The sequence below is a fragment of the Lithobates pipiens genome, unplaced genomic scaffold (genome assembly GCF_037356315.1).
Source record: "Lithobates pipiens isolate NorthernLeopardFrog02 unplaced genomic scaffold, aLitPip1_a1.2 Scaffold_18, whole genome shotgun sequence".
Classification (NCBI taxonomy): Eukaryota; Metazoa; Chordata; class Amphibia; order Anura; family Ranidae; genus Lithobates; species Lithobates pipiens.
In genome coordinates this window covers 388,821,678-388,845,741 of record NW_027507758.1, presented here as the reverse complement: position 1 = coordinate 388,845,741, position 24,064 = coordinate 388,821,678, and the positions used below count along the sequence as shown (strand labels likewise).

Genomic DNA, 24,064 nt, shown 5'->3' with positions numbered 1-24,064 from the left:
CGTGGTCACCCTATGTGGAAGTGACCTGGAACTGACTGCAGGATTCTTCTAAATGGATCTGAGAAGGACTCAATCACTGGATTGTGTCCAGAGGAAGCTGGAAGGTGTGCAGCTGTCCTTGGAACTTGGGAGTAAAGACTCTGAATTGATCCCTGTGACTGTACAGTGTTTTGGAGATTGCACTGGATAGCATCAGTTGTGCATTGGTGTAAGGTAACCAAATGCCAAAGAAACTTTCCCTGACTTCAGCCATAAGGGAATAGACTATTCTTTACTCACATGTGCTTAAGGAGAAGATTGTCCTCTATCTGCTGTTTGCTCTTTGTGAGTGGGTGCAGTTTAGTTATTAGTCTTTGCTATTTATACTATCATATGACATGCTGGAACAAATATTGTACCACACTGTTTGTTTAAAAAAAATAAAAAAAAATGAAATAAAAATAAAATCATCAATTTCAGCTGCTTGGCTGGGATAAATTAGCATATAGTTTCTTCACACTGCTGCTGAGCTGACAACACATTTGCAGCTCCTGGTGCTAAAATTAATAACACCCCCAATAGTACAACTGCAGTTGGAGATATGGTAATGCAAATTTTTTGTGCCACTGTTCTCCAGACATTAAAACAATAATGTATTTACCTGACAGACTATGTGAGAGATTGATCATCCAATTGCTAAGACTAAGATTTTTGCTGGCTAAAGTTTTTTATTTTTATTTTTTTACTTCAGGTTGCAAGTTGAAATATACATGTAATTTATCTTTGATTTAGAAAATGCAGCACACATGAAACTGTTTAGAGAATAAACAGAGTTTAATTTGTAGCATAGCATTGCATATGTGTGCAGTAAAGTAAGCTGAACCACATATTAAATCCCTTTGTTGCAGGCTTAGGCAGTGTTAGGCATTCCCCCCTATTAACATGTCAGACACGCCTAAAGTGAGAATTAGAGGCCCTACATTTGGAGGTAGTTAAGGAAAAACAAGTTCTGCAGCACAAAGCAGTGGTTTAGTCACACAATCTAAAAGCAGGGCATGGTTGCCTTTTCTACTTCGGTTTGGCAATGCTATACAGTCATAGCAAGTGCAGGGGGTAGTTGAGTGACTGAAAAAGCCTTCCTATTCTTGCTCCTCCCAGGAGCACAATAGCCTCCTTCCTCTTCTCCCCTGCTAATCCCATCATAGTCCTGCAAATTGGCAATGAGATGATCTTGGTCGTGTGCAAGCATTTCTACTTTCGGATATGGAGAATGAGGAAGATCGCAACATAACCATAGTGGAGGGGGACATATATGCATTATGTTCCAGCAGCTGACACTTACTGCAAAGTGGGCTTCAGGGCTGAGGATAGGGTGGATGATAAGGTGCCAGACCATCTGTAAGTGCCACCAATTGGAGAGGCGAATAGTTCTGAGGGAAAGGCAGAACAGCAGTGAGGGAGGATTTTGTCATGGACAGGGACAGTTTGAAGAAAACTTAGGTAGAAACTGTTCTAATCCATTATGACAGCATTGCCTCGAAGGTATAGGTTTTTGTTCTCTCTATAGCCAGTCCACAGAGCTCTGCACTGTGGGCCCCTTTTAACGTATCTGTAGCTGACAGCACCGTTGGGTTCTACAGCCTTTGTCTGCATCAGATTAGCTATGTTAAAGTATCAGTTATTTAGCCACCACATGCATGAGAAAACACATAACTGCATCACAGAGCTTGGTAAGAGAAGCACCTCGATAAGACAAGACAACAGAAAAAGCAGTCCCATAGTTCTCCTCATTCCTCACTTTTACCTCCCTCCACAAAATGATCCTTTTGCATCCTTCAAACATCTGCATCATCTAGTGATATAGAGAGAAGTTTTGCAAGTAATTTCAGAGGCTTAGGATACAACACTTCAAGCAGGAAAAGAGTCATGAGGTCATTGTGAGGTGGATCAAGCAAAGGCTTGAACCTCTTCAGAATTATTTTACACTCACCTCACTGTTTCCAGCAGAATCCTTCAAAGGGCAGGTCTCTTCAAATATTTTTTTTTTAAATCACAGCCATGCCCAGCATCCCAATGTCAGCTCCATAAACCTGCTGGCTTTGCAGGTGGACCCACTTCAACTCATAGAATTAGCCTCCTTCCGCACGTTTGTGACTTGTTATTTACCACAATAGGAGGTACCCAGCTGCCATTATTTTGCCCAGAAGACCATTCCTGCCCTCCACTAGAATATGGAGCATGCAGGGTACACATGACCACAGATATGTGGTCCAGTAAGCTTGAGCAGGGAAGCTCCATATCCTTCATGGAGCATGAGTCTATCTTATAGCAGCTGGGAAGGATACAGGCAAGGGCACACTGCTAGAACTGGTGGCAACACATTGTGATTTATTTACTAAAACTGGAGAGTGCAGCTGTGCATGGTAGCCAATCAGCTTCTAACTTCAGCTTGTTAAGTTAAGCTTTGGCAAAAAAAAAAATGGAAGCTGGTTTCCACGCAGAGCTGCACCAGATTTGTCACCCTCCAGTTTTAGTAAATCAACCCCTTTGTGTCTTGTCTAATAGTGGTGGTGCAGCCACCTTTACTCCTTACTCCCTCCTGCTAAAAAAATCCTCCCTAGCACCCTAGAATATATGCAACATACCAGGGTAAATGCTGCAATTCTCAGTTGAGGATCATATTTCTGGGGGACAGAAGCCATACTAGGCCAGGGCTGCTGATAGCTCTCAAGGCGGAGGTCGACAAGTGGCTGATACCACACCATCTTCAGTGTGACCAGGCTGTGAGTGACAATAGCAGTATCCTGCTAACTGCCTTTCACCTGGAAAAAAAAATCATACATGTACCTTGCCTAGCATATGTCCTCCACATGGTGGTACAGGGGTTTATTATGAATTACCCTGGCTTTTAGGAAGTTCTTCATCAGGCCAGAAGGGTTATTGGCATTTTAGGCAGTCATATCCATTCATTACTCACCTGGTAGAAATGTAGCATCAATATAACCTGCATGCCAACCACCTCATCTGTAACTCCCCCATGCACTAGAACTTAACATCGTCATTTTACAGAGAATGCCCCACCAGCAGCATGCCATCACTGAACACATGTGTGGGCAGATAGACAGACACTAGAGGAAAAGGAGGATTTGCTGCTGTCTCAGGGGCATATGGATCATTCTCCTATTGTCTCCATCCCTGTGAAGCAGAAGCAGCAGGAGACAGAGGAGGAATAAAAGGAGGAGGAGGATGATTGAGCTGCTGGTGCTGCTGAGAAGGTGGAAATAAGGCAGGCTTCAAGGCAGATGTTTTACCCCTCTCAATCCCTGGGAGTTTAACATAAGTTGGTGGGATTGTTGAGGATTGTGTTCTCAGCAACAGAGGACTCAGAGTCATGGAGCAGACATGGAGAATGGGAGAATGGGGTATTTATGCCCTAATTCTTGCACAAGGACCCCAGGATTCAGGTAATAAAAGAGAGAGACCAATATTGAATGGCCACCTTATTGATGCTGCTGTCTGATATTGAGACCAAAATGCAAGATTTTGAGGAGGTGCATAGGGATAAGCTTGGGGTTTGTGGTGAACATGATTTTGATCTGTACCCAAATCATTCTCAGTTAGAGAACATACCAAACTAATACAAACAATACACTTCCTGGTTTCTGAACTTGCCAGGTGTCTTAGAAGGGCCTTTCTTGGGCGTTTTGCAACAACATTGAGGTCCATTTTCTAAAACTGTAGAGTGCAAAATATGGTGCAGCTTTTCATTGTAGGTTTAATCTTCAATTAAACTTTAACAATAAAACCTGGAAGCTGATTAGGTGTTTTAGTAAATCAGTCCTGTAGCAGATTAGCAACAGTTTAGACACAGTTTAGAGAGTGTGTGCAGGGATTAGTAGTTACTACTGGTGATTGATGAAAACATTTATATTTACTTTAACTCACAGACATGCTGTGTGTGGGACAGTTCTATAGAAGATTAGTAACAGATCAGAGTGTGTCAAGGGATAGGTAATTGCTGTTGGTGATGCTGAATGCAACTATATTACTTGGTGTCACAGATACACCATATGTTGGAAAGTCCTGTAACATAATAGTTACAGATCACAGAGTGTTTGCAGGTAGAGATAGTTTCTGCCATTCTATATAGTGCCACTAAAAAAAATATTATATTTACAGTCAGTGTTTGTAGGGGACACATGGAGTTAAAATGGATAAACCATAGTGTTTGCAGGGCGAGCTACTATTTTTGCAGGGAGTGAAAAGGAGGGAGGCATGTTGGGGAAAGGGGGAGGGGAGGAAGAGGATAATGCCACATACACACGATCAAACTTTCCGACAACAAAAGTGTGGATTTTTGTTCGAAGGATGTTGGCTCCAACTTGTCTCGCATACACACGGTCACTCAAATGTTGGCCAACAATTACGAACGTAGTGACGCACAAGACGTACGTGATATCTCCATTGTGAACACTAGTTTTACAAGACCGAGTGTTTCTGGCTTGTACTTGATTCCGAGCATGCATGGACCTTTGTCAGACAGACTTGTGTACATATGATCGGAAAGTCCGCCAACAAACATTTGTAGGCAGAAAATTTGATAACCTGCTAGCCAGCATTCGTGTTCGATTGAGCATACACACGGTTGGACTTTTCGCCAACAAGCTCACATCCAACATTTGTTGTTGGAAATTTCGATTGTGTGTACAGGGCATCAGAGTGTGTTGAGAAGAGGGACTTAGAGCATCACTAACTACCCTCTCCAGCTTCCAGTGGTCAGAACATTAAAGTGCGTCAAGCCAGTAGCGTGACCCAGAGTCTGCCCTTAAGATCGGGGGTAGAACTGCCCCAGTTAAAGTCAATGTGCATCATGTATAAGGTCTTGGTACAGTTGGGAGCTTTTAAAGGTTGTCCAGGCTTTCCATATATCAGAGAATTTAGAAATATTATCCAAAGTAGTATAGATCAGCTCCTCCATCTCAGCAACACATTCAGTCATTGAAGGCGGGGATGTAGATCGCCAATGGACTGGTATGCACATCCTAGATGCATTAATCATATGCATAGCAACCGACTTATAGTACCTCTTTTTAGATGGACGTAGGAGAAACTGTGCTGGGGAAAACTCCAATGGGAGAGAAGACACCATTGTCAAGTCATGCACTTTATACCAGAAGGGCTGGAGTGTCAGGTAGTTCCACCAAATATGAAGAAATGTACCCGGCTCTTTTCCACATGACCATCATTGATCAGAGACACAGGGGGAGAATTTATGAATCAGGTGCAGGATTTTATACCAACGTGTTTTAAGTTTATAACCATTTTCCTGGACGGAGACAATCAAAGACCCTTTATGATTATACAGATGTATAAGGTCCCAGCTCTCTTCGTCTATCTCCGTTCCCAGTGCAGATTCCCAATAATTGTGATCTGAGCATAAGAGCGTGGAGGATTCTCCAAACAATTCATTATAGATATAACATGACTTTGGGGGGTCGAATGAGAGCATAGTGATTTCATGGTTGTAGAGGTCTTGAGAAAGCCCTGTCTGTGGGATGGATAATCTAAAAAGCGTTTAAGCTTGATATAAGGCCAGAAAGGAAATGCACCCATTGCAGAGTTTGTCACAAGAAGCGGCCTCTTCGGAAAAGTGTTTGGCAAGCATCTCCACATGCGGCCATTCAGATTAATCAGATTAACCAGATAAACCTGGAGGAAAGTCTGGGTTGCCTCTCACTGGAGTAATGGGGCATAATTTAACTGATACTGCGTGTGCAGCACAAGCCCTATCAAATTCATGAAGGATGGCTCCAATTAGGGGATGGGTTAAAATATTTGGACGTACGTGTTCTCTAGAGAGCCAAGAGGCATAGCATAAATCAGAGTTCGAGATCAGGTTTTCTAAGGTCAACCAGTCTTTACACTGAATATGTACTTTCCAGTCAACGATTTGTGCTAGGTGAACTGCCTGGTAATAGCGCTGTAGGTCAGGGAGACAAATTCCTCCACACGTCTTAGTGAGTACCAGCTTCATCCAATGTATCCGTGGAGGTTTATTGCACCAAAAGGAAGGTCCTACATATGAACAGTACAAAAAAGGAAGGTGGCCGGGAGAATCTTCATTTTAAAAATGGACGATCTCCCAAACCAGGAGATGGGGGATTTATCCCATTTTTGGAGATCTTGGTGTATACCCTGTGGATCCCTCTGGAAGTTTCAATTGTAGAGCTCTGCTAGATCAGCAGGGACTTGGATACCCAGGTAAGTAATGCCATCCGCTTTCCATTTAAAAGGGAAATTAAGTTGACATTGCTTGGTCAGTTCCATAGGTAAGCACATGTTCAACACAAATGATTTGGAGTAATTGATTTTCAAGTTGGACAGGAGTTTTAAGTGCTCCAGAATTTGCAAAAGATTAAGTAATGACGTTAGTGGCCCAGATAGAAAAAGTAGGATATCATGCGCAAAGGCTGGAATTTTAAACTTATGTTCCTGTACCCATATGCCTTCAGGGCCCCTGATAGGCCAGTACAACTGGCCCTGTTGTACCGGGCCCGGCCAGCAGGGGGGCCTGGGCAAGCTGAGCAGATAAATAATTGATAAAAAATAAAAAAATCCTCCAGCCATGGCCGATCAGAGTCCGTCCGGCTCAGCTACCAACCAAATAGCCCCCACCACCCCCCGGTTATTTTTACGTTTTTTTTTTTTTTTGTGCAGATAGTTATCTGCAGACTAGGTGGCGGCAGGGGAGGGACTATTTCCTCTATTTCGGGTGCGGAAGAATACCTCTTCTGCACCCGCTCTTCATGCTGGCTGTGGCTCAAGTCCCAGCCAGTGCGTCCTCTATCGTGCTGTCCCCCTTGGCGCCGTGGAGTGATTCCTCCCCCTCCTCTTGTGAGAAGTGTCAGTGAGGCGAGCGGCGGTGGCAGAACACAAAAAATAAGTAGCTGGCATCATCGACATCGCATCTGAATGGAATCATTTGTGGACACTCCAGTCCAGGCAGCAGCAGGATCAGGGAAGAAGTGCCTCATGGAGCCCAGCTAAAAATGACACAGGTGTGTGCTTGCTTGGGGGGAATTCAAGATCTACTACTGATGCAGCAGCGTATGTACATTATGGTATTAGCAGCATGGGTGGCACTGTCTGCAGCAGAATATGGCATTGGTGGCATGGGTGGCACTGTCTGCAGTTAGCACATGCGTTATGGCCCATAAGACATGTGCTGCCTGCAGACAGTGCCACCCATGCTGCCAATGCCATATTGTGCTGCAGACAGTGCCACCCATGACGCTAATGTCATAACGCATGTGATGCCTGCAGAGACAGTGCCATCCATGCTGCCAATGGCATTATGCCATTGGCGGCATGGGTGGCACTGTCTGCAGCACAATATGTCATTGGCGGCATGGGTGCACTGTCAGCAAGTAGCACATGCGTTATGCCATTAGTGTCATGGCTGGCACTGTTTGCAGCATGTTACAGCATTGGCGGCACTGTCTGCCAGTAGCACATGCTTTATGGCCCATAACGCATGTGCTGCCTGCAGAGACAGTGCCACCTGTGCCGCCAATGCCGTAATGTGCTACAGACAGTGTCACCCATGCCGCCAATGCCGTAATGTGCTACAGACAGTGCCGCCAATGCCGTAATGTGCTGCAGACAGTGCAACCCATGCCGCCAATGCCGTAATGTGCTGCAGACAGTGCAAGCCATGCCTATCACTTGTAGACAAACCTGCACTTTGTTTCAAGGCTGGGTCTGGGGAGGGGCTGGGACAGGGCGGGGCTGAAGGAGGGACCATGGGTGGGGCCAGGGGTGGAGCTGAAGGGGGCCCCGTCAGGTAGGCTGTACGTGGCCCCATGATTTCTATCAGCGGCCCTGCCTTTAGTATCTGGATTGGCTCGAATGCAGCAAAGAATGGGTTCTAGCATAAGTATATAAAGCAAGGGAGAAAAGGGGCATCCCTGTCTGGTTCCGTTGCGGATGGAGAAGGCATCCGACAGATGACCGTTGACCATGACCCTAGCTCTGAGGTTAGCATAAAAAGACAAGATAAAGCCTCGCATCCAGGATCTGAGTCCCAGCGAGTTCAGTACCGCATTCATATAGACCCAGGCCACCCTGTCAAAAGCCTTCTCTGCATCCCTTGCCAGGAAGAAGACCTCCTTCTGGGTAGAAGTCAGCCAGGCATGCAAGTTCAGAGCCTTAGGCCGCGTACACACGGGCGGACTGTTCGCCCAACCTTGTCCGCTGAACAGTGTTTGGGCGGACAGTCCGCTCGTGTGTGGGCTTTCAGCGGACAGTTTCAGCGGACAGTTTGACGGACAAAGTCTTTCGGAAATTCCGAAAAACTGTCCGCTGAAACTGTGTTTGAGCGAACAGTCCGCCCGTGTGTAGGCTACTTTCGAAATGAGCAAACTGTTCCCGCTCGGAGGGAAGTCTGCTCATTTCGAGCGCGTGTGCAGGTAGGCGGGGCCCGCGACGGAGACGTCGCGGGCTCCGCCGCCTGGAATGGGCTTAAAGGGGAACCCCAACGCCGAAAAAAATCGGCGTGGGGGTTCCCCCAAAGTCCACAACAGACCCTTGTCCGAGCACGCTACCCGGCCGGCCAGGAAAGGGGGGGCGAGCGAGCGCGCCCCCCCTCCTGAGCTGTACCAGGCCGCGTGCCCTCAACATGGGGGGTGCCTTGGGGAAGGGGGGGCCGCGCGGCCCCCCCACCCCAAAGCACCTTGTCCCCATGTTGATGAGGACAAGGGCCTCTTCCCGACAACCCTGGCCGTTGGTTGTCGGGGTCTGCGGGCGGGGGGCTTATCGGAATCCGGGAGCCCCCTTTAAGAAGGGGGCCCCCGGATACCGGCCCCCCACCCTATGTGAATGAGTATGGGGTACAATGTACCCCTACCCATTCACCTGTGAAATAAAGTACAAAAAAAAACACAACACAGAGAAAAAATATTTTATTGCACAGCTCCGGGGGTCTTCCGTCTTCGGAGGTCTTCTCGCCGGACTCCTCCGCTATCTTCGTGTAGCTCTTTTACTAGCGGAGGAGCCCGGCTTTCTTCCTCCCCGCCGCCGGCCTCTTCTCCCGACTTCGGGGGTCTTGTCCCCCTCTTTGGTTCTTCTGCCGGGCCACCGCGCCTTCTTGTAGCTCTTTTGCAGGCGGTGGCCCGGTCTTCTGTCGCCGCTGCCTTCCGTTCTTCTGTCGCCGCCTTCGGTTCTTCTGCCGGGCCACCGCGCCTTCTTGTAGCTCTTTTACAGGCGGTGGCCCGGTCTTCTGTCGCCGCTGTCGCTGTCGCCGTCGCCGCCTTCCATTCTTCTTCTTCTTCTTGTTCTTCTTCTTCTTCTTCTTCCCCAGGAGATGTTGACACGTCGCTCTCTCCGGCCGGAATGCCAGAGCCGCCCTGCGCTGCCACTTATATAGTGCCAATGGGGCGGTGTCACATGGTATATGTCACATGGGTTGGTCACATGGGTTGATGTCACATGGGGACTATGACATCGTAAGGGGGCGGGGTCACCATGTGACCAACCCATGTGACATATACCATGTGACACCGCCCCATTGGCACTATATAAGTGGCAGCGCAGGGCGGCTCTGGCATTCCGGCCGGAGAGAGCGACGTGTCAACATCTCCTGGGGAAGAACAAGAAGAAGAAGAAGAACGGAAAGGCGGCGACAGCGACAGCGGCGACAGAAGACCGGGCCACCGCCTGTAAAAGAGCTACAAGAAGGCGCGGTGGCCCGGCAGAAGAACCGAAGGCGGCGACAGAAGAACGGAAGGCAGCGGCGACAGAAGACCGGGCCACCGCCTGCAAAAGAGCTACAAGAAGGCGCGGTGGCCCGGCAGAAGAACCGAAGAGGGGGACAAGACCCCCGAAGTCGGGAGAAGAGGCCGGCGGCGGGGAGGAAGAAAGCCGGGCTCCTCCGCTAGTAAAAGAGCTACACGAAGATAGCGGAGGAGTCCGGCGAGAAGACCCCCGAAGACGGAAGACCCCCGGAGCTGTGCAATAAAATATTTTTTCTCTGTGTTGTGTTTTTTTTTGTACTTTATTTCACAGGTGAATGGGTAGGGGTACATTGTACCCCATACTCATTCACATAGGGTGGGGGGCCGGTATCCGGGGGCCCCCTTCTTAAAGGGGGCTCCCGGATTCCGATAAGCCCCCCGCCCGCATACCCCGACAACCAACGGCCAGGGTTGTCGGGAAGAGGCCCTTGTCCTCATCAACATGGGGACAAGGTGCTTTGGGGTGGGGGGGCCGCGCGCCCCCCCCTTCCCCAAGGCACCCCCCATGTTGAGGGCACGCGGCCTGGTACGGCTCAGGAGGGGGGGCGCGCTCGCTCGCCCCCCCTTTCCTGGCCGGCCGGGTAGCGTGCTCGGACAAGGGTCTGTTGTGGACTTTGGGGGAACCCCCACGCCGATTTTTTTCGGCGTTGGGGTTCCCCTTTAAGTCCATTCCAGGCGGCGGTGCCCGCGACGTCTCCTTCGCGGGCCCCGCCTACCTGTACACGCGCTCGAAATGGGCGGACTTGCCTCCGCCTTACGTGGGCGAGTCCGTTCATTTCAAAAGTTGAGCGAACTGTTTGGCAAACAGTTCGCTGAAACAGTCCGCTCAAAAAGTGCCGTGTGTGGCCATGTCCGTCCATGCTAATTTTGAGCGGACTGTTTGCCGAAACTGTTTGACAAACAAAGTTGGGCGAACAGTCCGCCCGTGTGTACGCGGCCTTAATAGTATTGTCCCCAGCCTCTCGTCCAGGGACAATCCCTACTTGGTCTAGACCCATCCAGGCCGGTATGTGTTAGGACAAGCGAGTTGCCAGGATTTTTGCAAAAAGCTTGACATCTATGTTAAAGTGGTTGTAAACCCTCCCCTACAACTTTGTCCCATGTGAATCAGCATAAAAAACCCTAACGAACACTTCTTGTAGATAGCTCCTTACGTGCTTAGTATTGTTATAATCCTTTTTGTTCTTTAAAATGACGTGTCTGAGCATGCCCAGATCTCCCCTGATTTACGGCACACTCTCTATGTCTTACCTATCTGTTATCAGGACATCCTACGGCACACAGCACTGAACTCCCGGCAGGCTGCTAATCACTCAGAGCTTCCTTCTACACCCCATGTGACCATGTGACATAACATACAGTGTAAACCAAGGAATGGGACAGCAGTACTGCAGTCTTATCAGGTGAAGCTGATAGGACTCACACAAGCAAACACTAGGTAATCAGCACAAGTAAATACTATGAAATAAACAAGTCAGCTATGAACAGGGAAGCAGGGTTGCCATAGAAATGTTGGATTGAGAAGGATGCTTCAGTACAGGACGTGCTCAATGTAAGGGCAGAAATACACTTCACTGTGGACTCAGAAAACAATACTTAAAGGGGTTGTAAAGGTAATTTTTTTATTTTCTACATTTGAGCTAGTGCATTGTTGGTTCACTTACCTTTTCCTTTGATTTCCCTTCTAAATGTTTTTTTTCTTTGTCTGAATATCTCACTTCCTGTTTCTCCTCAGTAAACTTCTCACCATCATTCGAGCTGGTGGTTAGTCAGCCAGAACAGCTTACTGAACAGCTTACTGAGGAGGAACAGGAAGTGAGAAATTCAGACAAAGAAAACAAAGAAAAAAAACATTTAGAAGGGAAATCGAAGGAAAAGATAAGTGAACCAACAATGCACTAGCTTAAAGGAAGCTATGTAGAAAATAAAAAATTTACCTTTACAACCCCTTTAAGATGGCGCTGCCTAACTCCTGGAAACAAGTTTTTTTAAAGTTTCTTTAAACAGTAAGTAATATGTAATTTGGGCTGGATTACAGTGGCTATAGTTTGATAATTACTTATTATAATGGACTAAATGGAAAGAAGCATCAGAGTGGGAGAGTTTACTTCCTCTTTAAAGAGGGAGATCTGGTGACAGTGGTGGGATCCTTCTCTTCCTTGGGAATAACAAATATATAGGCTTCAAGGAGTGTTTCCGACATGCATGGATTGGGGGAAGCAAGTTGAATGCTTTAAGAAAGCTTGGCGCCAGAATATATGAGAAGGTCTTATAATATTGGGCCATAAAACCACCCGGGCCTTGGCTTTTACCTGGTTTTGTAGCTTTAAGTGCCATCAGGAATTCCTTCAATGTTAAAGGAACTTCCAAAGCCAGAGAATCAGTGGTCGAAAAGGCAGATGGACTATATTGACTCAGGAAATCTTGAATCTGTTCCTGGCATTTTGACAACACAGCAGCATCTGTTTCTCCTGAGTAAAGGTTATATAGGTTGCAGTAGAAGCAATGGAACTGTTGTGCAATGTCCTCATTTTTAGCATGGGTCTTGCCCGAGGTGTCTACAATGTGATGGATCGTGGAAGCCAATTTGCGTTGTTGAGTGGCTCTGGCCAGTAACCTATCTGGTTTGTTTCTCTGTTCATAGAACAGTCTTTGGGATAAGACATTAAGCTGGTCTGCCCTTTTGAATAGTTCTTCTAATAAAAGTGAGCACGTTTCCACCAATTGTGCTTCCAAGGTAAGTATTTTGGCAGAAAATGCTATTACCAAAGCTTGACTTTACTTTTTTTTGTGCTGAGGCAGAGAGCAACTGGCCTCTGATGACACATTTATGATCCTCCCATTGTGTCATGGGAGAGACTTCAGGCGTATCATTGCAGAGAAAGAAGGCCCCAATCTCTTGTCTTAGAGTTGGTAGATCCCCAGGAACCCTGAGAAGAGACGCATTTAGTCTCCAAAGTTTGGTGGAGATGACCATATCAGGACATAGCAAGGTAATTGTGATCGGGTGGTAATCAGACAATGTCATGTTCTGTCATGTTCTCAATAGAAGTGCTATGAAGATAACATAAGTCCACTTATGGTATAAAAAGGTAATCCAGCCGTGAATACCGATTATTCGGGGGGGGGGAAGAAAGTGTAGTAGTGTAGAAATAAGGGGAGCAGATATAAGGCATCAGGGTGCAGGGTACAGGATGCAGGGCAAGAGCAAGATCAAGAGCAGTATAAATGGCAGCAGCATCTGACTTACCCTGCCACAGTCACATGATAAGAGAAAATAGAAAAAATAGAAAAATAGAAAAAAGAGATGCATCAATAGCAATGAGTGAACTGTCATTAGCAAAAACAATAGTCCATATAACTCAAACTTCTAATGACACCACAGTGACTTCACACAATATGAAAGTGCCCGATCACCGTATTTTAAGTCTGCTTACCAAATGGCAAGCAAACGGGGCATTTGGCTGTAACCCAACCATGGCCTTTAGCTTGCACAGATGACCCCTGGAACTCACAGGAACTGGGCCTTTAAGGAAAGCCACCCTAGGTGTCTCATAAGATTGTAGCTGTGCTTGGATGATATGCTCAAAATGTGCAGGTTTAAACAGTAATGGTTACTCTATGACCATCAAGGTAGAACTAACAGGACTGGATGTAGCATAATCCACAAAAAAAAAACGTAGGGTGTTTGAACGTTTCTTATAATAACTGTCACAACCGCGCCATGTAATCTCCTTTGGTTTGCAGAATTACAGAGGATAGAGTCACAAGAGACTTTCCATGTGCACACTACTGAGTGTACAGACCGAGTAGTGTGCACATGGAAAGTCTCACATGGAAATGGTCTGTTCTGGTATTAAACGCAGTTTCCCACTAGTCGCCCTCCTTAATCCTCACAAGGATTCCTTCTCTGTATGCCCCTCTCAAATCAAGCTTTGTGAAAACTTTTGCTCCCATGAGGCGGTCAAATAACTCTGTAATCAATGGAATCAATTGTGAAACCATTGAGACCCCTATAATAAATACAAGGTCTCAGTTCATCACTCCTCTTCTTCACGAAGAAAAAACCAGCACCAGCAAGGAACGAGGATTTGTGGATGAAACCTCGAGAAAGTGTGTCTGCAACATACTCCTCCATGGCCTTATCCTCCAAGACCGACAAAGGGTAAACCCGGCCACGAGGGGGTATGGCACCAGGTTAAAGCTCAATTTCACAATCATACAGCCGGTGTGGAGGCAAACTACTGGCTTGAACTTTGTCAAAGACATTGCTAGAAATCATGGTACTTCTCTGGCAGGGAGGAGACTGAAGAGGTGCACAGGACCTTGGCTACCTTCTGGAAGCATGTCTTACTGCATTGTGGTGACCAGTAGAGAACCTCAGCATGGAGCTAATCAAAAGAGAGATTGTGCCTCTGTAACCAAGGATAACCATTAACCAATGGAAACTTAGGTGAGGAAATAACTTGAAATTGGTTATCTCATGGTGAAGAGCCCCTACGGCCATGGACAACGAAACCGTCTCATGAGTCACATGGGCAGGCTGTAGGGGTTTCTCGTCAAGAGCCTCAATGGCAAGTGGAGTGTCACACAGCTGCAGAGGAATTGAGTGCTTTTATACAAAGGCAGCATCAATGAACAGGCCTGCAGCCCCAGAGTCGATTAGAGCCTGTATCTCGACTGTATCTTGGGTGACAAAAACCAGGGGCTTATCCTTCTGGATAACTGGGGACGAAACAACGCTACCTAAGGTCTGTCCATGACAGGACCTCAAGGTTTGGGCGTTCCCTGGACAGCTAGGACAAGATTTCAAAAAGTGACCTGACTGGCCACAGTAAAGGCACAATCTCTCCCTCCTCCCTCCTCCTAAAGGTTCTCTCATCCACAGAGATGTGAAGCCCAAGTGCATGGTTCACCTTCACTGACTGACTCAGTACCAGGAGGCATGGGAGGTGAGGAAGGCATGGGTGGGACTGCAAAGCTCGGAAGCTTTGCAGTCCTCGAAGAGCCCTGGTATGGATAGAAATAGACAATCCCCATTTTTACCTGGGAGCTGGAGATAACATAAGCGACTAAGCACAATTCACCCCCTGGAGGTGATAAAGGGAGCAAATGGCACAAAGAGGCACAGGCAACCCAGGTGGCAGAGGGAGCCTTGCGTGAAGGTCTGGTAGAGGTGAGCGTCCTGTGTACCACTGGCTGGTAGCTGTAGTAGGCAGAACGCCCAGCTGAGGGTCAAACACTCAGACAGTCCTTGATATAGGCACAGGCTTAGGTACGGTGTCTTAGGGAGACACAAGCAAGTCCGGGTCACGGTCACAGGCCGTGGGTTAGGGCAGGATACAAGAGGCAAGTCCAGGTCACAGGCAGAGGGTCAAACACTGGAGAGAAGCAGAGTCTGTATAACAAAGCCGATGGTCAAGTCCAGGAGATAAGCAGCAGCGTCAAAGAACAATCTGGGTCACAACAGGTAATCAGATGCACAAACAGGTTTTTCAGGTAACAGGAGCTGAAGACAAATCAGCAATTGATGTGTGCGCCAGAGCAGCTTTTATAGGCCGCCAGGGGGATGCTAAACATGCGCCAAGTGCGCATGTGCATGCTCCTGATCGCCGGACCACAAATGTGCATGTGCCGGAGCGCCGTTCCGCCGCTTATGCACGCAGGGACACGGCTGAATCACCTGGGTGGCCTGAACCCCTGACAATGAGGGTGGTGGGGAGGATTTCTTAATTAATTTTCAGCACCCTCCCATTCCCCATCCCTTTTAGTTTTTTCCTTTTGTTTTATCCCTTCTCTCGTTTCTTTCTTCTTTTCTCCCTTTTCCCCTCTCAATTTTCCCTTCCCTCCTCCTTGATCCCTACACTATAGTAGCAGGTTTCTTGGGATCTCTTTCATCTGATGGCAATAGCTTTGCTTCAGTAGCTCTGCTACCTTGCTAATATTTACCACTATCTCCTCATCAACAGAGCTTGTTGGACAATCTTGACTAGGTCACCACATATGATACACGTGGCCCCTTTGTGGGCACTAGGGGTCTTGGGCACAGTAATCAAAATTAACCAGGGGAAGAATATGAAAAAAGGTAGCTTTCTTTAGATTGGAGCTGCCTCTGGAAGGGCGGTAAGAATTTTTATGGAACCTGATTTTTTTAACCTCCCTGGCGGTATGATTATTTCAGATTTTAGGTGCTGAAAGCGGTACCATTATTTTGCATGGAAATTTGGCGTTTTATATTGTAGGCCTGTAATTCTTAGAAATAATTCACTTAAATCCATCCAAACAAGAGTCTAATAGACATAATTCACTTAAATCCATCCAAACAAGAGTCTAATAGACATCCCGGGTATGATAAAATTTGAAATATGAAATCATAAATTATAATATATGTATATATTTATAAAATAAATAACTATAAATAATTATAACAAATAATAATATAATAATAAAAATGTAATAATGTAATGTAATCAAATCAAAAACACTGAAATATGCTGATTTCCAGAATTGTAGCTGTCATTACTTTTAGTGTTTGATGAGGAATTTCCCCACAAATTACTATCGCTTAATTCTGCGAGTGATTCTAATTTATTATCGCTGTTTTCTAGCTGGTCTATAACCACTTTTGATGTAAACGGACATTTTTTGGTTGCTATGGGCAATCTCCAGTTTCCTGGTATAAAGAACAGTATTTATAAAATAAAACTGCATGCAGGACACTGGACAAACCACTAGGGACAAAGGGGATGTGTAATTATATGATACAGTACTGTAATCTGTAATATTACAGTATACTGTATCTATACTGTGTTTTTTACTTTTTGAATATGGTGCCTAACTCCATTCCCGTGCGTCGCAACGCTCGCAGGGAATGGAGCTCGGCACTGTCACAGATGGAGCGAGACACGGCGGCTCGCTGATCACAGCGTGGAGACATCGATGTGATCCCGAGTCTGGCTCAAAAATACCACTTATGGTAATTAAATCTCACCCCCGAGCCAGACTCGGGAATACCGCCAGGGAGGCTACAGCTGATTTTTCATTCTTTGCAGAGTTCCAATAAAAAAAAAAAAAATTAAATTTAAAGTCAGCAGCTACAATTCTGCAGCTGCTGACTTTTAATAATCTGACACTTGTTCCAGAGTCCAGCGATGCGGGAGAACGAAGCCTCGCTAATCTACCCCTCCTCTCCGTGGCATTCAGCTGTGGCTTCACAGCCAGGCATGCACTGCGAATTTGCTAGCTGTGCAGCACTCTGTGACTGGCCAGGCAATCCCAGATGATTGCCGAGAGGGAGGGGGGAGAGGTGATCTCCCTTCCGGGTGCGCGGGGCACCACAGAGCCCTGGGAGGAAGTGGGAGATGGAACCCTCTAAAAAGAGGGTTTCTGTCCCCCCCAAAAAAATTACATGCCAAATGTGGCATGTCAGGGGGTCACCGTCCCTTAAAGCGGAAGTTCTATTTTTGGGTGGAGCTCTGCTTTAACTTCACTTTTATAATACAGAACATACCTCGTGTCTCGTTATTGCCTGTTGTTTCCTATATTACTGATGGATGTATATGTCACATTGAAAATCTACGTTGTATATGTGAGGTGACTACAATGAACCTTGTTATGTAAAAAAATGCAGTTTCATTTTCTTTCCACATTTTCCAAAAAGCTTTGGCAAAAAAATGAAAATTTCCAAAAGACTCACTATGCCTTTTAGAAAATACATTGGAGGTGTTTTATTTCTGAAATGTGGTCAATTTGTGGACTGTCCTGGTGCCTCAGGGCCTCCACAAAATGTAATATGTAGTCAGGAAATTAGATGCATAATTTACATTCCCAGAACACCTGAAGGTACTCCTTTCATTTTTGAATCTATGTATATAGGTTGTGATAAAGTCTCGCACATGTGGTATCGCCATACTTAGGAGGGTAGCAGAATGTGTTTCGGGTGTAATTGTGAATATGTCTATGGTGTGCGTGAAAAATAACTTTTTAAAATGACAACTTTGTGAAAAAAAAATACATACATAAGTACAGAATACATTTTGATCTACATTTATAATGAAAGACTATTTATTTTCAAATTTTTATTAACAGAAACTAAGAAAGTTTTTTTTTTTTCAGAATGTTAAGTCTTTTTTATTTTATATAGCAAAAAATAAATAGCCCAGTGGTGATTAACCACTTGCGACCAGCCTCCGTCATTATATGGCGGCAGGATGGCTCGTTCCAACGAATGGCCTTTAAGAGCCATAGCAGGCGCGTGTCACTGCATGGCGGGGGACTCAATGCTCGTGGCTGGCGGCCACGATGTCCGCCTGCCAATCACCATCATAAGCACAAGAGCCAGAAAGGACAGCTGTGTATGTAAACATACAAATCCCTGTTCTGACAGGGGGGGAGAGACAGATCTGCTGTACCTAGTAATGAGGAACAGCGATCTGTCTCCTCCTCCAGTTAGTCCCATCCCCCACAGTTATAAACACACATGAGGGGACACAGTTAACCCCTAGATTTCCCCCTAGAGTTAACCCCTGCTTTGCCAGTGACATTTACATTACATTTACATTTACATTACCCCTGCTTTGACAGTGCATTTTTATAGCACCAATATCTGTATAAATGTCAATGGTCCCAAAAAAGTGTCAAAAGTGTCTGATCTGTCTGCAGCAATGTTGCAGTCCCATTAAAAATCGCAGATTGCCACTATTACTAGTAAAAAATAAATAAAAAACAAATGACATAAAACCATCCCCTATATTGTAGACGCTATAACTTTTGCGCAAACCAATCAATATACGATTATTGCAATTTTTTTACCAAAAATATGTAGACGAGTACATACTGGCCTAAACTGATGAAAAAATGTGTTTAAAAGAAAAAAAAATGGAGGATATTTATTATAGCAAAAAGTAAAACATAATGGGGTTTATTTACTAAAGACAAATACACTTTGCGCTACAAGTGCACTTCAAATGCACTTGGAAGTGCAGTCACTGTAGATCTGAGGGGAACATGCAAGAAAAATAAAAAACAGCATTTTTGCTTGTAAATGATTGGATGATAAAACCAGCAGAACTTCCCCACATTTCAGATCCTCCCCTTAGATCTACAGTAACTGCATTTTCAAGTGAAAGTGGATTTGCCTTTAGTAAATCATCCCCATTGCTTTTTTTTTCAAAAGTTCGCTCTTTTTTTGTTTATGGCGCAAAAAATAAAAACTGCAGAGGTGATCAAATACCACTAAAGGAAAGCTCTATTTGTGGGAACAAAAGGATGTCAGTTTTGTTTGGGTACAATGTCGCACGACCAAGCAATTGTCAGTTAAAGCGGCATCGCAAAAAATGTCTTAGTGAATAAGGGGGGAAATCCTTACTGTCCTTAAGTGGTTAAATATCCTTAAAAGAAAGCTCTACCTGTCCTAAGAAAATTAGATAATTTAATGTGGGACAGTGTTGCATGCCTGAGTACAGTAATTGTCATTCAAAGTGTGACAGCCCGGGAAAGGGGTGAAACAGTATGGCTTTCATGTGGTTAAAAGAAAAAACAAAACAAAAATTCTCACAGCATAAATCCTCGTTTATGATTACTGCCAATGCCATCAACCCGCCAAAACAAAAATGACAATCTTTTCCCGATGGACACTTGCCGCAACTGATAGCTTCCTTGCAACTGTATCCTTATGTCATGCCCCATGTAGCACACTCCTGAATTCTGCACCCTGTACATAGCATTCTCCTGAGCCCTGCACTCTGTACGTAGTACACTCCTGAGCCTGTACTCTATACATAGTGCACTCCTGAGCTCTGCACCCTGCATGTAGCCCTGCACTCTGTACGTGGCATCCTCTTGAGCCATGCACTCTGTAAATAGCATCATCCTGAGCCCTGCACTTTGTATGTAGCATCCTCCTGAGCCCTGCACTTTTTACGTAGCATCCTCCTGAGCCCTGCACTTTTTACGTAGCATCCTCCTGAGCCCTGCACTCTGAATGTAGCATCCCCCTGATCCTTGCACTCTGTACGTAGCATCCTCCCGAGCCCTGCACGCTGTATGTAGCATTCTCCTGAATCCTGGACTCTGTAAATAGCATCCTCCTGAACCCTGCACTCTGCACGTAGCATAGCCCTGAACCCTGCACCCTGCACATAGAATCCTCCTGAACCCCGCACATAGCATCCTCCTGAACCCTGCATATAGTATTCTCCTGAACTCTGCACATAGCATTCTCCTGAACCCTGCAGGTAGAATCCTCCTTCAACCTGCACGTAGCATCCTCCTGCACCCTGAACTTAGCACCAGCATACAGGAGTATGCTGACCACCAGCATAAAGGGCTACACTGACCAACAGCATATGGGGCCACACTGACCACCAGCATACAGGGGCACACTGACCACCAATATGCAGGGCCAGTGGTTACCAGTATACAGAGAAAATAACAAATCAAGTAAATCAACTACCATGCAACTAAAAAAATCTCAAAAGCAATAAGTGAATCTTGTTAGCTGGTTCCCTCATGTAATGTGAGTCAATAAAAAGCAAAAAATGCAGCGCTGCCCTACACTTTATCTATAAAATTGTACAAGTGGGCTTTTAAGTGCAATGGTAAAACCTAAACCTATGGTGTCACCCCATCTGCAAAAATATTTTGAGAAAAAAGCTTCAATGTGCAAATAATGGTGAAACCCCCTACATACAATAATAATAACAGAGGTGCAAATCAACCAGTGTATTAGAACATATCACATAAAATCCCTATAAAATACATTTACATTTTTGGTTGTAATATGACAAAATGTGGAAAATTTAAAGGCACTGTACATTTGAGCCCCTGGAAATGGGGGACTGTGTATAAAAATGGTTGTAGCTCATACAATTTGTACTTGATATTCATGTCCCCCCCCCCCCCCCCCCTGAATTAAAGCTGAAAGTCTGCACTTCAAATTGATTTGGATTGTTCTGTTTTAATTTTATTTTTGTGGCATACAGAGCCAAAAGTATGAAAATTTTCCAAATATATATGGATCTAAATGTATGTTCTAATAAACTGGTTGATTTGTATCTCTGTTGTTATTTTATGTAGGGTATTTCACCATTATTTGCACATTGAAGCTCTGCAATTTCTCAAAATATTTTTTACAGATGGAGTGACATCATCACTACTATATTACAATACATTGGTTGATTTGCACTGGATATTCAAAAAAAAAAAAAAAATGTCTAGAGCCACCCTTGCCCAGATTGGATTTGAATTTTGGCACCCCGTCACTCTCTCCAACTTTTTTCTCGATCTGATTTTCTTAACATTTGGTAGTCACATCCCAAAAAATTTTAAGAAGTATCTTTTTTTTTTATTTCATAGAGGAAATGTGAGAAATAACATATAAATCAAACAATCATTCCATAAACAAATACCACATACGCTGCATATATAATTTAAAGCGGTTCTCCACCCTAAAGGGGAATTTCTGCTAATCTGATCCCTCCCCCCCTCCGGTGCCATAATCGGCCCCTTTCGGGGGGGTGCAGTTACCTGGATAATCCAGGTATCTGCACCCACTTCCGGGACAGACCGCCACAGATGCCCTGCCCCCCCCCCCCCCCCCGTTGTGTTCTGGGAAACACACAGTTCCCAGGACACAGCGGGGACAAGCAGAGACACGCAGCGCGACTCGCTCATGCACAGTAGGGAACCGGGCAGTGAAGCCGCAATGCTTCACTTCCCGATTCCCTGACAGAGGATGGCGGCGGGGCAGCAGAGAGACGAGCGATCGCTCGTCATCTGCCGCCGACATCGCTGGACCCTGAGACAGGTAAGTGTCAATTTATTAAAAGTCAGCAGCTGCAATATTAGTAGTTGCTGGCTCTTAATATTTTTTTTTTAGGTGCAGAACTGCTTTAAGGAAAACATGCTTATAAAATGGTTTACCATTTGCCAATAAAAAAGAAATATGTCTCCAGATTTAATTTAAAGAATCTGGTCACCCTATCTATCTGATTCAAAACCCGTTAGTGGGCTTTCGGAGCCATTTTTTCAAGCTCTGTAAACAAAGACCTACTTTAAGAATGGAAAAAAGATGAATTAGCTCAATATGTCAAAACAGAGCCTATGGCTTCACATGTTGACTGAATGAACAACTGCATAATATTCATATTAATATTAATGTGTGCTTGGTATACTTAACTGCTATGATAGAGGGAGAACAACTAAACAATAATATTTAAATTTAACAGTGAACAGACACACACACTTCTCCTTTATGCTTTATGTATATATAAACTTTTTTTTAATGATATAGTATATGTTATCTAACCTAATAAAAGGCATCTGTCTGCATTTTTGCATGATAGTGTCATTTACCTTGCACTGGACCATTTTCAAATATTTCTTTCATGATTGCCCTTTCCTGTATTTAAACAAAACATTAAAGTTACTTATCCTAGTAAACACCAGCAAATAAAAGGAAAAGTACACTTCTTTTAGTTATTATTGTAAAGTGTACCTGAAAGAAATGTGTAATGAAAGTAAAGTTTAATGTGACTTTGTAGCATAGTTTCATAACTGTGTTACATATACTGTACATAGTTGTAGATTCTCTCTTTGTTGGCTGTTCAAATGTCAGCCTTCCCAATAAAAAATTTCTGAGAATAAAATTTCAGCCAAATATAATATGTCTTGTTTTTTACTGGTCAAACCTGGCTGATAAACATGCAATACGAGAGCAGAACAGTAAAGCATAATTATTGTGCAGTACTAACACACAAGAAGCATAAGATATTTCTATCAAAACATGTCTGATCCCATATGCGTACTGAATAATATTACAAAATAATTCAACTAAAATTGTAAATCCTATGTATGTATTAGAATAAAGGAAAGGGATGGTTGGCACTCAGGATGACAATCAAATAGTATTTCTTTATTAAATGCATGTACAAAGCTTTAAACCATCCTATGCATTTCAAACGTTAGTCCTTAGTCATGGCTTAGCCTGCTCAGCCTGCATTTAATAAATAAATACTATTTTGGATGCCATCCTGAGTGCCAACCATCCCTTTTCTTTATTCTGGTACGTTGGAGGTGTCAGCAGCCTCAAGGTCTGAGTATGTGGGAAGGTTGCAGCGCCTGTACACCCGTTTTCCTATATATGTATTGTTCTATTTTTGGTATGCATGGGGATGTTTGATATGTAATATAGATTTATATACATGTGTTTCCTGACATGTATACAAGTTTGTGTGTGTGCTTATAGGCTAGAGTATGGTAGAATTATTAAAACAAATTTTTAGTCATTATTTTATCTTACTTTTTTTTTTAGATTTTTTACATTTTTCTCTGTCACAAAAGGGCTTATATGCCCCCCTATATAATAATAGTAACAGGTGTTCTTTATAAGACATGAAGAATGGTATGGCTCCTGATGCCTCCTGTGCCAACAGGTCAAGCAGATCTCAGTGGAGGAGATCAGGGAATGGGAATTTCCCAATATTCAACATTCCCATTCCATCTTGAAGCCCCCTGGATGCTTCCCAGGCTAATTGAGAAAGTTAGACAGTTGATGGGGAGCACACTAAAATACAGTAGAATATGCTGAATTGGTTGAGTGGCTGTATAGCCACCCACATAATTTCAAACCTAAACTAACACGCTGTAGCATAAAAACAAATAAGCCTGTAACCATTAATACCTCCATGGGTTTGTTTTCATCTTTTCACTGCCCCACCATAGCACAGTTAATGAGAAATTCATTGTTAGGGTTTACATAATCTGTATCATAAGCAAGGCTAGTATTTGTTGCAATAACTATCAAACTATTAATGACAATCCCTAAAATGACCAGAGAACCAGATAATACAATATTCTGTTCATATTTGTCTTCCTCTATATCAACCATGTGAACCTGAACTGGTTAAACATGATGTACTTACATTTGATGGTATCCTATAAGGTGGACTGCACTGATAGAGGTAATTAGAATCAACAAAACTGTTTGGGCAGGGCTTTGTTGCATAGCTTTTGCCATATTTGTTTGTAGCACTTGAAAGGTTGCACATGGTATGTACAATGTTACTGTCTTCTGCTATAAAAGGATAGCATTCATGCGATACCAACCTGGAAAAAATATATAATTAGTTATAAGATTATTAACAGCAAGTTAATTATTGCAAGCTAATTATCAAAAATACAAAAGTTGTAAAGGTAAAAATGAATGACTGACCATAATTTCTGAACATTTTGCTTGGAAATTTGTATATTCATAACAATTATTTAATGCTAAAGTGGACATTTTAATCATTAGA

General features: G+C 44.3%; 1 protein-coding gene across 1 annotated transcript in view; it reads right to left on the bottom strand.

The window, feature by feature from the left end:
- The window catches only part of TINAG (tubulointerstitial nephritis antigen), a 157,169-nt gene that overhangs the window by 47,532 nt on the left and 85,573 nt on the right, over window positions 1-24,064 (bottom strand). Inside the window, exons 7-8 of the mRNA XM_077487814.1 lie at window positions 23,693-23,876; window positions 22,125-22,170 (exon numbers count right to left, since the gene is read on the bottom strand). Of these exons, the coding sequence (XP_077343940.1) occupies window positions 22,125-22,170; window positions 23,693-23,876 (230 nt within the window). The remainder of the gene's footprint in view (window positions 1-22,124; window positions 22,171-23,692; window positions 23,877-24,064) is intronic.